The sequence below is a fragment of the Drosophila montana genome, unplaced genomic scaffold (genome assembly GCF_035044405.1).
Source record: "Drosophila montana isolate Dmon_TW-CO22-7 unplaced genomic scaffold, ASM3504440v1 contig_3833_1, whole genome shotgun sequence".
Classification (NCBI taxonomy): domain Eukaryota; kingdom Metazoa; phylum Arthropoda; class Insecta; order Diptera; family Drosophilidae; genus Drosophila; species Drosophila montana.
Window position 1 is genome coordinate 3,008,454 of NW_026998704.1, and position 14,612 is coordinate 3,023,065.

Genomic DNA, 14,612 nt, shown 5'->3' on the forward strand with positions numbered 1-14,612 from the left:
TCTAAATTTGGAAACCCCGGTTGGCTTACATTGAATGCAGTTAGTTCCTTGAGATCGCGACGCACACGTACGCCCGTACCCTCCACGTGGGGCGTGGCAATTTTCATGGTATGCACCTTGCCATGATGCGAATCAATCCAGAAGAGAAGCGTGTCCTTTGGTCTGATGAGTATGTCGAATACATCAATCTTTAGGCTATCTGTCTGGAAGAAGCCAACGACAGTGGTGCCCTCCTGCTTGGCGGGCAATATGAAGCGGAACTCTTGCTCCGACGCCAACAGCAGGATCTGATCCGGCCCAGATGCCAAGCACGTAGCATTCTTGGCCGCACCCTTGTGATAGCCCGTCGTGCATTTGCAATTGTAGTGGCCCGCCTTCTTCTCAATACAAATTTGTGAGCATGTGCCAAATCCACAGACGGGGGGCTGACAGTTCATCTCATCGGAGCCATCAATGCAATTGTATTGCCCATCACAGCGGAAGTTCTTCGAGATGCAGTCGTCGTTCTCGCACTGGAACTGATCGTGCCGGCACTTGGGCAGCGCGGCACACACTTGATCCGACTCATCCTCGTTGTTGCCACAATCGTTGACGCCATCGCAAAGCGCCGATTTGCGTATACAAAGCAGATTGGCACACTTGAAGGCGTTGTAGTGGCAATGGACATGGGCGCAGGTGCCGTAGCTCTCGTCGCTGCCATCTAGACAATCGTCCCAGCCATCGCACTTCCAGCGCGACATAATGCACTTGCCATTGCCGCAGGTGAAGTGATCCGGCGGGCATGTGCAGTTAACCTCATCGGAACCATCGGGGCAGTCGTCATCACCATCACATTGATATTGTCTAAAAGAGAAGACAAAGACTCGCTTAGCTGGTTGTCTTCGCATGAAGCGTTATAAGCGTTGCTTATAATGGAATCGTAAGGTTTTCGAAATAGTTTTTGTAAGAGGTAACCAGCCTTGACCCTGGACGAGGCAGCTTTAGCTTTGGTTCAAAAAGAAAGCTAAACTTACTTGTTAATGCAGGTATTAAATGCAGCACATTTGAACTGATTGGGCTTGCAGGTGATGTTACAGTTGATCTCGTCGCTGCTGTCGTCGCAGTGGATCTCGCCATCACAGCGGAAATCGTGCTTGATGCATTTGCCGGTGCCGCAACGGAATTCGCTCTCGGAGCAGTTGCGCATCTGGCAATTGAGCTCATCGCTGCCATCGCCGCAATCGTTCTCATAATCACAGCGCCAACGTCCGGGTATACACTTGGAGTTGTTACACTTGAAGTATGTGGGATCACAGGTGGCTTTTGAAGTGTGACAGCTGGGCGGTTCGTCCTCGCCGTTGGGGCAATCCACCTCGTCGTCGCAGCGCCAGGCGAGCGGTATGCAGCGACCCGAATTGCATCTGTAAGAGTTAAAGGTTTTTAATGACATGGTTTGATACCAAGGTTTAAATGGACTCACTGAAAATCGTTGGGTCCACAGGAAACGTGTTCGCAATTCGTCTCATCGGATTTGTCGGCGCAATCGACATCCCCATCGCAGACCCAGACATAAGGCATGCAGCGATTGTTGCCGCACTGGAATTGATCCTTTTTGCAGACAAGCGGCGTGCAGCCGGCCTCGTCCTCGCCACCCGGGCAATCCTTGACGCCATCGCAACGCTTCACACTGTCCACACAGAAAGCGGAACTGTTGGCGGTTGCCTCGCACTTGAGATGGTTCTCAAAGCAGGTGAACTTATCACAGTTGAGCTCGTCGGAGCCGTCGCCACACTGATTGACACCATCACAAATGGCCGATGGATGTATACACTTCTTGTTGCTGCACTGATACTGGCCCGGTTCGCAGTGGAAGGGTGGACAAGTCTCGGGCTCATCGCTGCCATCCCCGCAATCGTCCTGCGTGTCACAGCGCCAATAAAAGGGTATACACTTGTACGTATTCACGCACTCAAAGTGTGCCGCAGTGCAGTTGGCGCGACAGGTGCGTCCATCCTCGGCGAGCACAAAATTGTTGGGGCAGGCGCACTTGTAGTAAGGCGCTTCCGGTGACAGCAAGCAAAGTGTGGAGCAGTTGGCCTGCAGACAGGGATTACCGCTGATGGGCTGCTGCTGGCGATACGGATGGAAGACACGCAAATCCATGGGTCTGTGTATGGTTGTTATCAGAGTGGAACAGTTCTGGCCATCGAACTTGTTGCAGTACTCAATCGACTTGGTCTCCCAGTCGGACCAATAGATGCGATCCTCCCACACGGCAATGGCAAATATATGATGCAGATTAAGGTTCGGATTGATGCTGCGCGCGAGCAACAGGCGCGTATGATTGCCATCCAAGTCACTGACCGAAATCGTATCCTCTCTGGCATCGCCCCAGAATAACTGTTGGGTCTCGAAGCTGATGGTCAGGGCATTCGGCCAGCCCAGATTCTCGCGTATGATCATGCGCGGTTGTGAGCCATCCATGCCCGCCTTGCCAATATGCGGATTGTCGCCCCAGTCGGACCAGTAAATGTGACGCTGGTAGGGATCCAGGGCAATGCCGCGCGGCTCACGCAGCTGCTCATTGATGAGCACACGTCTGTACTTGCCATCCAGCTGGGATACCTCAATGGTATCCAAGCCCTTATCGCACCAATACAAGTTCTTGGCCACCCAATCAACGGCGAGACCATCTGGATTCTTCAGCATGGCCTGATGCAGAGTTTGGGTCTTGTTCTCCACCGGGCAGTGGCGCTTAATGGTGCCCACAGTGCTGGTGACATCTGACCAATACAAGCACTGACTATCCCAGTCAAAATCCAAGGCGACCGCATTGGAGAGCGCATTTATGAGTATGGAGCCGTTACCCGTGTGATTCACCTGCCGGATATAGTAGCGATTGGAGAAAATGAGCTTCATGGTCACATTGCTGGTCGCCTTGCAGGTGCGATGATCGCGCAGCTCATAGCCCTTGGCGCATAGGCACTTGTACGAGCCGTACGTATTGATGCAGGTCTGGGAGCAGGGCTGCTGTTCGTCGCACTCATCGATATCAGTGCACAGATGCGGACTCTTTGGCAGCAGTTTGTAGCCGGGCCGGCAGCGGCACTCAAAGCCCACCACCTTGTCCACGCACTCATGCTCGCAGATATCCGGTATGAGGCACTCGTTCACATTGCACAGTTCCTCGTCCGAGTAGTCCGCACAATCGTTGCGCCTGTCGCATAACAGATCCGCACTGATGCAGGCCCCATTCTTGCACCGAAAATCATCGGCGCCATTGCAAGCGCGCGTATGCTTGCACAGCGATGGGAGCTCATCGGAGCCATCGCCACAGTCGGATTTGCCATCGCAGGTTTGGTTTTTAAAGATGCACAGGCCATCCTGGCACTGGTGCATCGAGGAACCGCCTGGGCAGGCGTGCGGTGGATAGACCGGTTCACAGCCATCGTACTCATCATCGCCGCCGGGGCAGTCCTCGTCGCCATCGCACACATAGTGTGAATCTATGCATTGACCTGTGATTAACAAGTACATTTAAGTTAATAATATATTTAGAATTAATAAAAACGTAATTAGTTAAAACTTACCAGTGGTGCAGAGGAACGCTGGTGGTTGGCATTCGGGTATGTGGGCAACGCCACCACAGTGCGGTCCCTCATCCTCGGAGCCCTGATCCCCGCTGCTAGGGCAATCCTGCTCGCCATCGCAAACCCATTTCTGGGGTATGCAACGACCCGAACTCTTGCACTGGAACAGATGGGCGCGACACGGACGATTTGGGCACTGCGGGCCCTCGTCGGTGCCATCCTCGCAATCGCTTTTGCCATCGCACTGCCAGCTGCTGGGTATGCAGCCATTGTCGCAGCTAAACTGATTCACCAGACAGCTGGGACGGCAGTTCAGCTCATCGCTGCCATTTTCGCCGGCATTATCCATACAATCGTTTTCGCCATCACAACGCCAACCAGCTGGAATGCAGCGTCCATTCGCACAACGGAACTGACCCATTGCACAGGTGGAGAGTGTATTATTGCTGCAGCCCAGCTCATCGGTGCCATCGGGACAGTCCGGTTCGCCATCACAGCGCCAGGTGGGCATAATGCAAAGGGTGCTATTCTCGCAGTGCTCAAATAAGACGTCACCCTGCTCGCAAGTCCTCTGGGGGCAGTGCTTCTCATCGCTGAAATCGCGACAGTCGCGCATATGGTCGCAGAGAAAGCTGCGCGAGATGCACTCGCCGCTGCCGCAACGGAACTGCTCCGGCTGGCACTTGCAAAGAAGAGCGGTCTCGTCGCTGCCATCGCCGCACTGCTGCAGTCCGTCGCAGGTCTGGTCCTGGGCAATGCAGCGATGATTCTGGCACATGAAATACTTCTCCGGACATTGCCGGATGACACAATAGTTGCGCAGTTCATCGGAGCCGTCCAGACAGTGGGTTACATTGTCGCAGGTCAGCTCCAGGGGTATGCACTCGCCCGAATGGCAATTGTATTGCGACTTGCCGCAGCTCGTGTTCACGGGTGCAATGCAACGCCGACCATCCGGAGCCAAAACGCCCTGTGTACAATGACAGCTGGCCAATCCGTTCTTGTTCAGGATGCACACATCCTCGCACAGGCCATTGAGTATTTTGCACTGATTTGCGTCGCAATTGATTGTGCTGTTCTGCACCGCTATGATGCCCATGGGTCGGGCCACGTGCTCGCGTAAGAAGAGCACATCCGTTCCCGTGTATTTATTGGCACGCACCACAGCGTGCAGAACCCAGTCCGTCCAGAACAGCAGGTCTCCATAGACGGCCATGGCGAAGGCGTGTTTAGGCGTCGTATGGGCGAGCACCACCCGATTGGTGCCATCATAATTGGCCCGCTCAATCTTATCCAGTCGCGCATCGGCCCAGTACAGTTGCTGCTGCTCCAGGTCGAGGGTTAGGGCATTGGGCATTTTGATATCAGTGCGTATAATGCGCTCCACGCCATAACCGGTCAGATAAGCGCGCTGTATGCTGGGCGATTGCTCGTTCCAGTTGGTCCAGTAGATCATTCCCAGGCACGGCTCCACGGATATGCCCCGTGGCTTGTCCTTGCTATGCAAGCTCAAGACATTGCGCACATGCTGCAGATTCTGTTCGGCCTGTTGCGACAGATGTATCAGCTCAAGGCTGCGAATGGCTGCATCATTGTTGGATGTCCAGAAGAGCTGAGCGTTAACCATATCATAGGCCAGACCCTCAACGCGTCCCTGCTGCATAACCAGCACACGCTGACCACTGCCATTGAAGTGCACCTGATTGATGGTGCTCAGCTGGACATCTGAGTAGTAAACGAGCTGCGCTTCGTAGTTATAACTGATGGCCACCACATTACGCATCAGCGTCCCGTTCGAGATGAGCTGCACGGGCCAGTTCTTGTTGGCGTGCTCCGTCATGTGGATGCTCTCAATGTTGCTGCGATAGCTGAACAACAGAAAGTTTTCATACGGCTCACAGCTAAACCCATCCGCGGCGAGTCGACTGTGCGCGCAGGCGCAAACAGCGCTGGTGCCATTGAAAAGGCAGAGCTGCTCGCAGCCGCCGTTGTTTTGGGCATATGGATTAGTGCCGTGTTGCACACGCTTCGAGTAAATCTTAAGATCTCTGATGGCATCCTGTTCGGTTTTGAGTATTTGTCGTGATTGGGAGAGATTGGTCAACGGTGCAACCTTAATGGCACCTTCATTGTACGTATTCTCCGCCCAATATAGGTAATCTCCCAGCTTGGCCAATGCCACTGGCTTGTTGGCCGTATCATTTAGGAGCTCCTGTCGCAAGTTGCCATCGTAGTCCACCTTCATTAGCGCATCGGGATATCTTTCACACCAATAAACCTTGGTAGCATCCATGTCCACAATTAGACTGCTTACAGACCAATTAGTGCGCGTCTGGTTGACCAGCACAAAGGGCTGACTGCCATCCAGGCCGGTGCGTCCAATGTGCAGTTGAGTTACATAAAACAGCAGACCCTGAACTGGATCCACAGCCAATGCAGTGGGCTTGTCTACATTGGCAACAACCACATACCGATTGCTGCCATCCAGACGGGATACTTCAATTATGTTACGCTTCGTATCGCTCCAGTAAATGTTGCCCGCGATCCAGTCGATGGCAATGCCACCTAACCAATCCTGTTGCTTATAGCCAGCCAGATTGATGGCCTCCAGTATGGTCTCACGGTGTGTGCCATCACGGCGCACGCGCGAGATGCTGCCCAATTCGTTATCGCCCCAGTAAAGCATATCTGTAGCGGCGTGATACTCAATAAAACTCGCCGAGCTTATACGGGAGATCGGCACAAGCGCCTAAATAGATTAGAAAAAGTAAATTGAATTTGTGTTCAATGTGTGCAATACAATTCCATACCGGTTTAGGTGTCTCAAACTGTTCACTAGGATCAATCATTTCCACACCCTGCATCACATCAATCGAATAGAATATAAATTCAGCGCGTGGTATGCAACGTGTCGGATTGTTGGGCTCCACATCATAGCCCAGAGCGCAACGACACACATGATCTGTGGATGATATGGCCAGGCATAGCTGCTCGCAGCCGCCTCGCATGGGGCCAGCGCAGGTGTTGGTTCCTGTTTGGGCATCTGCATAGAACATTTTCATGCTCTGAATGCTCTCTACAAATTGCAAAATGAAAATGAATTAAGTATAAAAAAAAACGATAATTAATAGGAAACAAGAGGAATTAATATCTTGTGAAATATTATAATTAAGTAATTTTGAATACTCAATTAGTTATTATTAAAGTATTAATTTTCTGAGATGATAAGCCAATTTCTCAAAATGCTTACTCAAGTCTTCGAAGAATAATTGAGATAATCTGATCTGGGGCATTGTTCAAAATATTTTTAATAATTTATTTCATTTATAAACGGATAAAGCGTTGTCTTAGCCAAAGGCCAATTTACTAAATTACTATATGCTGAACTAATAAGATATGTAAGATATCTTGCTGAAAACAAAACATTCTTATGTCAACTTAATTTTACCCAATTGTTCCTCTGAGATATGTATAGTAGACAGATGAAAATCGCTCTTATGAAAGCTATATGATATAGTTATCCGATTCCATAGGAAAACACCAGACTAGCGGATATACAGGACTATATCGGAACAGCTATTGATGCTAACCCAGAATAAGATTTATACTTTAACGTGTAAAACATTTCTTGGCAAAATCGTAACATCTTCTACAAGGATATAACAGCGCTTGTAAAAAATTTCAGCAATACATACTTGTATTAACTCGCAAGAAGGACATATTCAAACACTGCTCCTTCTCGCAGTGCATGATGACGCTTTGAATGTTCTCTGGAAAGTACAGGGTGCCATTGTAGACAGTGAGGGAGCTGATTGATGTGATTGGGCTGGCGGACAGCACAATGTGTGTCTCATTTTTGGGTATATCGTAGTATGCAATGCCCGAGTTGTCGTATGCATAATACAAACGTTGCGAATCGAAGTCCATGGTCAAACTCTGCATGCTATTGTTGTGTTCGTGTATAACCAGTCGCTCTGAACCATCAAGATTCGATTGTTCCAATTGCCACAGCGTGGAGTCATGAGTGGAATGTATCCAATACATTTTCCCACTGTAAAAAGAGAATGAAAAATTAATTAAAAACTGCAATTGTTGTATGTGTATAGGATTAATTACTTGGCTGGATCTAAGGCAATGCTGTCGACCATATTGAGGTTCTCATGAATATGTGTGGTATACTCGCCCTTGAGATTGCTGGCGAGTATGGTGCCAACGATTTGACCCGAGGAGAAGTACATGTGCTTGGCAATCCAATCGATGGCAAAGCCATAGGGCTTCTCAATATTCGTATTAATAATGGGCTCAATCAATCCATTGGATATGCCCGCTCTGGAGATCTCGTTCTGTTGTATATCGGACCAATAGATGTGACTGTCCTCCACAAGAAAGTCAATGCGTTGCGGTGCCACAAGCTTAAGTAGAAAAACGGATAATGAAGAGAATAATTAAATCTTCTAGATAGAAAAGTCTGCTTCTCACCCTGGGTGACTGTCGTATGGTGGGTATGGTATGATGATTTGGCTGTAGTAAATCAATGCCACGTATTTCCTCGCCCATGACAAAGAGCAGCACCTGCTCATTGGGCACACAGTTTCGCTCATCAGCCGGATCCAGGCGCATCACATGCGGGCATTCGCACTTGTAAGTGCTTCTGCCGCTCAGCAGACACAAATGGGAGCATCCGCCGTTGTTGTCACCGCAAGGATTCCGATCCCAGGGCTGGCGACTCGAGTGCAGCACTTGTATGCCAAACGGTTGGGTCTGTGTGCGCTGCAGCACCTGCACATCGCTGCCATTCCACTTATTGGCGCGTATCACAGACGTGGTGCGCCAGTCCGTCCAGTATACGTAGTTCTCAAACACAGAGATGGCAAACGGATGGGACAGTATCTCTTTGTTGCGCAGCACCACATGATGCTCGGAGCCATCGTATTTAGTGCTGCTTATTGAATCCGACTTGGCATCCACCCAGTAGACGCGCTTCTGAGTATAGTCTAAAGTCAGGCCATTGGGCCAGCCGGCGCTCAGCTGCCAGCTGGTAGAGATTATGCGCCTGCCCTCACCCGCCATGCTGCAGCGTTCGATGCGCGGCGAATTGTCATCCCAGTCGGTCCAGAACAGCAAACCCTCACGTGGATCTAACGCAATGGCACGTGGACTTTCCATGTTGCCCGCAATTAAAGTTCTCCTAAAGCTGCCATTCAGCTTGGCAACTTCAATTTGGTCCAGATTTGAGTCGATCCAATAAAGATTTTTGCCTATCCAGTCTACAGCCAAGCCCTCAGTGGTGGACAAACCCGAATGCACCACGGCCTCTACATTTCGCAAACTTTCGCCCACCAATTGGCCGCGATAGATTTTATCATCGATGACATCTGTCCAGAAAATATCCACGCTGGACTCGTTGCTGTAGAGAAAGTCCAAAGCGATGATATTACGCAGCGAGCTATAGAAGCTGCTGGCGCCCAATGTTTTAAGATTAATGCCACGTATATCCTGGCGATTGGTAAATATAACATAAGGCTCATCCGGAGCTGTGCTCTTGCACGTGAATTTGTCATAGGCTAGGTCGTAGCCTTCGAGGCACTGACAGGCATAGCCTTTGCCGTTGTTCTCGCACACCTGCGAGCAGGTGTCCCAATGCTCACAAGCGTGCTGCATGCTGCAGCGTTTGCCATTCGGCTGCAAATACAAATGTGGCGGGCATGAGCAGATGTAACCCTCGGGCGTATTGTGACAGTTGTGGGAACACTCATGACCCTGTTCGCATAGCTCATCAGCGCAAAGAAAGCCCTCGTCTGTGGTATCCTCGCAGTCGTTGTTGCCATCACAAAGCTGGCTAACAGTAATGCACTTGTTGCTGAAGCCACACAACCGATCCGGATGTTCGCAAATGACCGTCTCGTTCATGTCAAACTTGGTCGGATGCATATGAGTGCAGTTAAGCTCGTCCGTCTTGTCATAGCAATGATTGATGCCGTCGCAGCGCAGGAACTCCGGTATACACTCGAAGGGATCGGCGCAGGCGAACTCAAAGGTTGCACACTCGCCGAGCTCCTTCCAGCCGCTGAGTGGATGATTGTCACTCTTGGTCTGGTTGCAGTTAGCCTCATCGCTAAAGTCCTCGCAATCGTTAACCCCATCGCATATGTGCATATCGCCATAGCAGCCAATGGGGCGACAATAACGCTCTCCATGTCCGCACTCGTGCTCGCAGGCAGCCTCATCTGCATTATTGCTGCAATAACAAAATGTAAACAAGGTCAACATAAGAGGAAGTATGTATGAGTCTAAGAAGACATAACATTACACATTAATCTACAAGTGAGTTTCATTTTTCCCCACCCATTATCCACTCGACGCGGTGGATTTTCTAACCATCCAATTGTTGATCACAGTTTCCTTCCACTTGGATGAACTTTTCAAAAACTAATCTTAGTGACCACTTTCCCCAAATAAAAATTCAGCTATGCATCGCTTTGGGGTACTCGTTGATCACTAGTCTCTCAAGGAACCACTTTTAAACATTATACATTATCATATATAGCTGGCAAATTACCCGCAATTGTCCAAGCCATCACAGATATCGGAAAACTGTCGACAGCGCCCATTGCCACAGTCATACTCCGGACACTTGCTGCCAGGATAAAGGTCCAATGACTCATCGGAGGAATCATCGGGTCCACAATCGATGACACCATCGTTGACCCATGTAAGCTGAATGCAGCGTCCGCTCTTTTCGCAGGTAAACTCGTTGCTGTTGCAGGTATTGTGCTCACAGTTCTGCTGATCCGATCCATCCGAGCAGTAGGCGATGGAGCTGCACAGCAGAGCACGCTGGTAGCAACGCCCGTTACACACAAAGTGGAGCTTTTTATCACAGGTTTGCGGGTTGCATGGACCCTGCGTGTCGTTGGTCTCGTCGCTGCCATCTTCACAGTCCTCAAAGCCATCACACAGATCCTTGCCGTCGATGCACTGCAGCGTGCCGCGGCACTGATAGCCCGACGTGCAATTTGAACGAACAGGCGCTGACACCGTTGATGGCGTCAGCTGTGGTATACAATGGGTGCCAGTGCCATTCAGCGTATAGCCATCCGGGCAGCGACAGATTGCGCCCTTGGGCGTGTTCAGGCACATGCCAGGGCACTTGGACAGCGCACAGGAGCTGGGCGTTTGCGGCAACGGTTGCGTGGCCACATCAAAGATGCGCAAGTCGAGCGCGTTGCCATTGGGCTGCAGATGCACCGTGGAGCTAAAGGTGCTTGTCTTATGGACATGACGCACAGGAAACCGCCAAATGGTCGAGTTGACATTATCCACCCAGTACACAATTTCATTGTACTGCACTATGGCAAACGGATGAAACTGCTCCGACTTAAAAAGCAGCTCGCGCCCAGTGCCATCCAATTTCATGCGCTCGATGGTGCCCAGCTTAGAGTCGCACCAATAGATACGCTTGGTGCGTCTATCCACATCCAAGCTGCGCGGCCAACGCATCGCCAGCTCCTCGGACGATTTTGCCAGCAGCTCCTTGTGTGTGCCATCCATCCAGGCGCTGTAGATACCCGCTTCGCACGACTGAAACGACCACTGCGTCCAGTAGAGTAGCCCAGTGCCGGGATCGAGCTCCAGTGACCTGGAGAATTGATTAGATCTTGTTTAGTAGGGTTTTTAACTATGTAATAATAATTTATTTTAAATTAAAAATGTGTAGGTACTTTTTAAGCTGAACCAAATGTGTTGTTCTAATCTTTACAACTTCAGGAAATATAAAATATAAGTATTTATGCAATCGACAAATTTTACTTTCCTTTAAGATTCTACAATATAAAAAAAAAATCCGAAAAATGAAAAGAAAATAAAAATATAGTTAAGTTTACTAATATAGAGAAGAAAAAAGTTTTCACTCTCAATATTTTGTTTTTAAGCGAATATTATTTATTTTATTTTCGAATTCGTAATGTTCTTTATTCTTTTGCAGTACTTTTAAAGTTAATACCCCTTTCAAGTCCTATGTTTTATACTACAATTATAAGCAATTATTTAAAAATGTTACTAATATATTAATAAATATTTCATTGTGAACGCCATGTTAAAGTAGACGGCAAATGTCAGATGCAATAGAGAGCATCTACTTACATGGGATTGCAATCAATGTTAAAGGTGAGAACTTTGCTCATGTTTCGCAGCGGAGCGACATGCAGTTTCTGATATTCTGTCCAATACAAATGCTCGTTGACCCAGTCATAGGCAATGGCACGCACCTTGCGCCAGCCCGTGGACAGGGTACGCGATACGCTGCCGTTGAGGGACTGGCTCTTGATACAATAAACGTGCTCAACGGAGCCGAGGGATGCCTCCGGGTCGGGTACCACATACAAAATGGATTTGCCACGCACATTTACATCGATGGCCTTCGGTTCGGTAACATTGTAAATGGGTACCATTACATCGGGCTCCTCGCCAAGTTGTTCGAGCTGCTGCACCTGCTCGGTGTCCAGCGGCACGCCAGTGATCCGAATCAAACGCTTGTCGGTGTACACCAGAAATTTATCGTGCGCGGAGAGCAAACAGGTCGTCTGATTGTGCAATTTATAGCCGGCTGTGCACAGGCACTTGGCGCTCGCAAATCCTCGCGTCCAAAGCGGCACACAAATCTGGTTGCAATTGCCGTTGTTCTCCCGGCACGGATGCGCCACCTCCGGCTGCTTTTGGCGATGGAAAATGCGAAAATTTGTGCCACGCGTCACATCCACCAACAGCACGCGCGCCTTCAGCGTAAATTTGTCCAGGCCAACGATGGTTCTGTCCGTCCAGGCAGACAAATAAATTGTGTTCTCGAATACCTCCACCGACTGGATGGTCTTCAAAGGCACCGGCGACTGCAAACAACGGAAATTGCGTTAAACACAACAATGGCAAACAACGATGGGTTTTGTGATAAGAGCTTTTGCGGTTTTGTTTAAAAACTTAACCGTTTATACTAGCTCATGAGAATATTTGAATTTAAGCTAAAGTATAAACAATTCAGTCAACTACTATGGCTATACTAGCTGGTCATCACGAAAAATTTAAATTGGAGCGAACCTTGTTAACATATATTATAATCTGATCTTGTATTATGATTTTAAATGTCAATTAATCGACAAGTTCAAATTAATCATTTTAGAGTTTGCTCCGAGGGGCTATATGCTATTTCAATCTGTTAATGAATAAATGAATCTGATATGCAATTGGTAAGTTTGGGCAAAATATCTATTAAAAAAAATAGGATAATTTAGTTTTTGATCAATCATAGAAACTCAGAAACAAGACACGAACAGTGATCTATCTCTAAAAGATAGTTTATGTTTTGATTTGGTAAACTGTTTCAGTTGACTTTGAAATATTATTTTTTTTAAGCAAAACCTAGTTGCCAACTTTTCTTTTTCTTTTATCCAAAATAAATATAGTTAATGGAATTAATGAAAATTTCTCAAAATTTGTAAGCATAAGTTCTCTATCGTATGTCGAATTTATCTCTACGCTTTTTAAAATGACATTAAAGGGTCCATTTAAATGGAAAATGCAACACATATAAGAGTCAGGCACTCACATCTGGTGACTTTTTCAATGCCCAACGCTGCTGTCCGTCATAGTTGACCCTCTCAATGACATCCTTGTACACATCAATCCAATAGACATGCTCGCTGGCCAAATCCAATGTAACGCTACTCAGATGATAAATTTGCGTGCTGACGAGTGTTGTGCGATTACTGCCGTCCAGCAGGGCACGTGACAGGCCGGGTGACCAATCTGTGTAAAAGAGATAGCCCTTGGTGGGGTCCAGTACCAGCGAAGATGGCTGCGCCACCTGCTGCAGTATGAGGCGGCAAAAGGTGACCGCATTGGTGCACAGATAGACCATGCCGTCGTCCTCGTTTAGGAAATACCAATTGCCCGATATCCAGTCCAAACGCAGCTCGACAAAAACTGCAAAAGCAAAAACATCAGCAAACAAATGCAGAAATTATGGCCACACACTGGACACCGGAATGGGAACTCACTTTGGTGCGGCGAGTTGAATGCCGAGACGGGCAGCGTCCAATTAACGTTCGCATCATCGATGCGCTGGCAACGCATGACCAACTCGGGCATCTTCTGCAGCATGCAGAGCGTTCGATTGCGATGCCACACCTCGTAGGCGAGCATAAACTGCACCGGCTGTGTGGACAGCAGTGGTCCACCATCCAAGGCAGTTTTGAGGCGTCGAATCGTGCCAGCGGACAGAAATAACAGAGTCGCTGCCTCCGAGGGTGGCACTGAAAAATGGATTGAATGGATGTGTTTAGTGGGGTGGACAATAAAGTGGGCATGATTGGATGCAATGCTCACCATTTATGGCCAGGCATTGGCTGCCATGCTTGGTGTAGCCGGAGATGCAGGCGCATTCATAGGAGCCGGGTGTATTGCGACACTGCTGATCACAAGTGCCCGGCACGCTGCACTCGTCGTAGTCGACACAACGCGTCGAGTTGAGGGACTCGGGCACCTGACCGGCGGGACAGTAGCAGCGGGCACCCTGTGGCGTCAGTTTGCAATTGTAGCTGCAGTTGAGCGCAGCGCAGGCGACATTTTGTTTATCTGCGTTTATAAATAAGGATAATAACCCTGGATTTGTTATGCACTGACTTTTACTTACCACATTGCAGCTCATCGTTATCACAATCCCAGCGGCCGTCGCAGAACCGCGACAGCTCGAGGCAGGCGCCGTTGTGGCACTCGGATTCGAAGGCGCGGCACTTGGGTGCAACGCTATCGGAACCTGTCAAAGGGTAGCAAATAGGTTAAGGGTGTGGGGTTAGTGCTGGTAATAAGCATAGTGCATACATTTTGGCTACTTACAGTTCGTTTCATCCGATATGTCCCCCTTGCCGCAGTCGTATTCACCGTCGCATAGCCAATTGCTGGGTATGCATTTCAGGCTCTGGCCACAGCGAAATTGTCCCTCGTTGCATTTGGACGACTTGGCTGCAAAAGAGCGCAAACAGAAACCACAAT

At 49.0% G+C, this 14,612-nt stretch overlaps 1 protein-coding gene across 2 annotated transcripts in view; it reads right to left on the reverse strand.

The window, feature by feature from the left end:
• Window positions 1-14,612, reverse strand: part of LRP1 (LDL receptor protein 1) — a 69,769-nt gene that overhangs the window by 3,478 nt on the left and 51,679 nt on the right. For both annotated transcript variants that reach the window (XM_064695867.1, XM_064695866.1), the window contains 15 exons: window positions 14,457-14,582; window positions 14,254-14,376; window positions 13,947-14,195; window positions 13,619-13,873; window positions 13,168-13,544; window positions 11,712-12,454; window positions 10,129-11,208; window positions 8,049-9,807; window positions 7,686-7,981; window positions 7,265-7,620; window positions 6,380-6,645; window positions 3,570-6,318; window positions 1,460-3,497; window positions 1,014-1,400; window positions 30-843 (listed from right to left, as the gene is read on the reverse strand). In XM_064695867.1, the coding sequence (XP_064551937.1) occupies window positions 30-843; window positions 1,014-1,400; window positions 1,460-3,497; window positions 3,570-6,318; window positions 6,380-6,645; window positions 7,265-7,620; window positions 7,686-7,981; window positions 8,049-9,807; window positions 10,129-11,208; window positions 11,712-12,454; window positions 13,168-13,544; window positions 13,619-13,873; window positions 13,947-14,195; window positions 14,254-14,376; window positions 14,457-14,582 (11,618 nt within the window). The remainder of the gene's footprint in view (window positions 1-29; window positions 844-1,013; window positions 1,401-1,459; window positions 3,498-3,569; window positions 6,319-6,379; window positions 6,646-7,264; window positions 7,621-7,685; window positions 7,982-8,048; window positions 9,808-10,128; window positions 11,209-11,711; window positions 12,455-13,167; window positions 13,545-13,618; window positions 13,874-13,946; window positions 14,196-14,253; window positions 14,377-14,456; window positions 14,583-14,612) is intronic.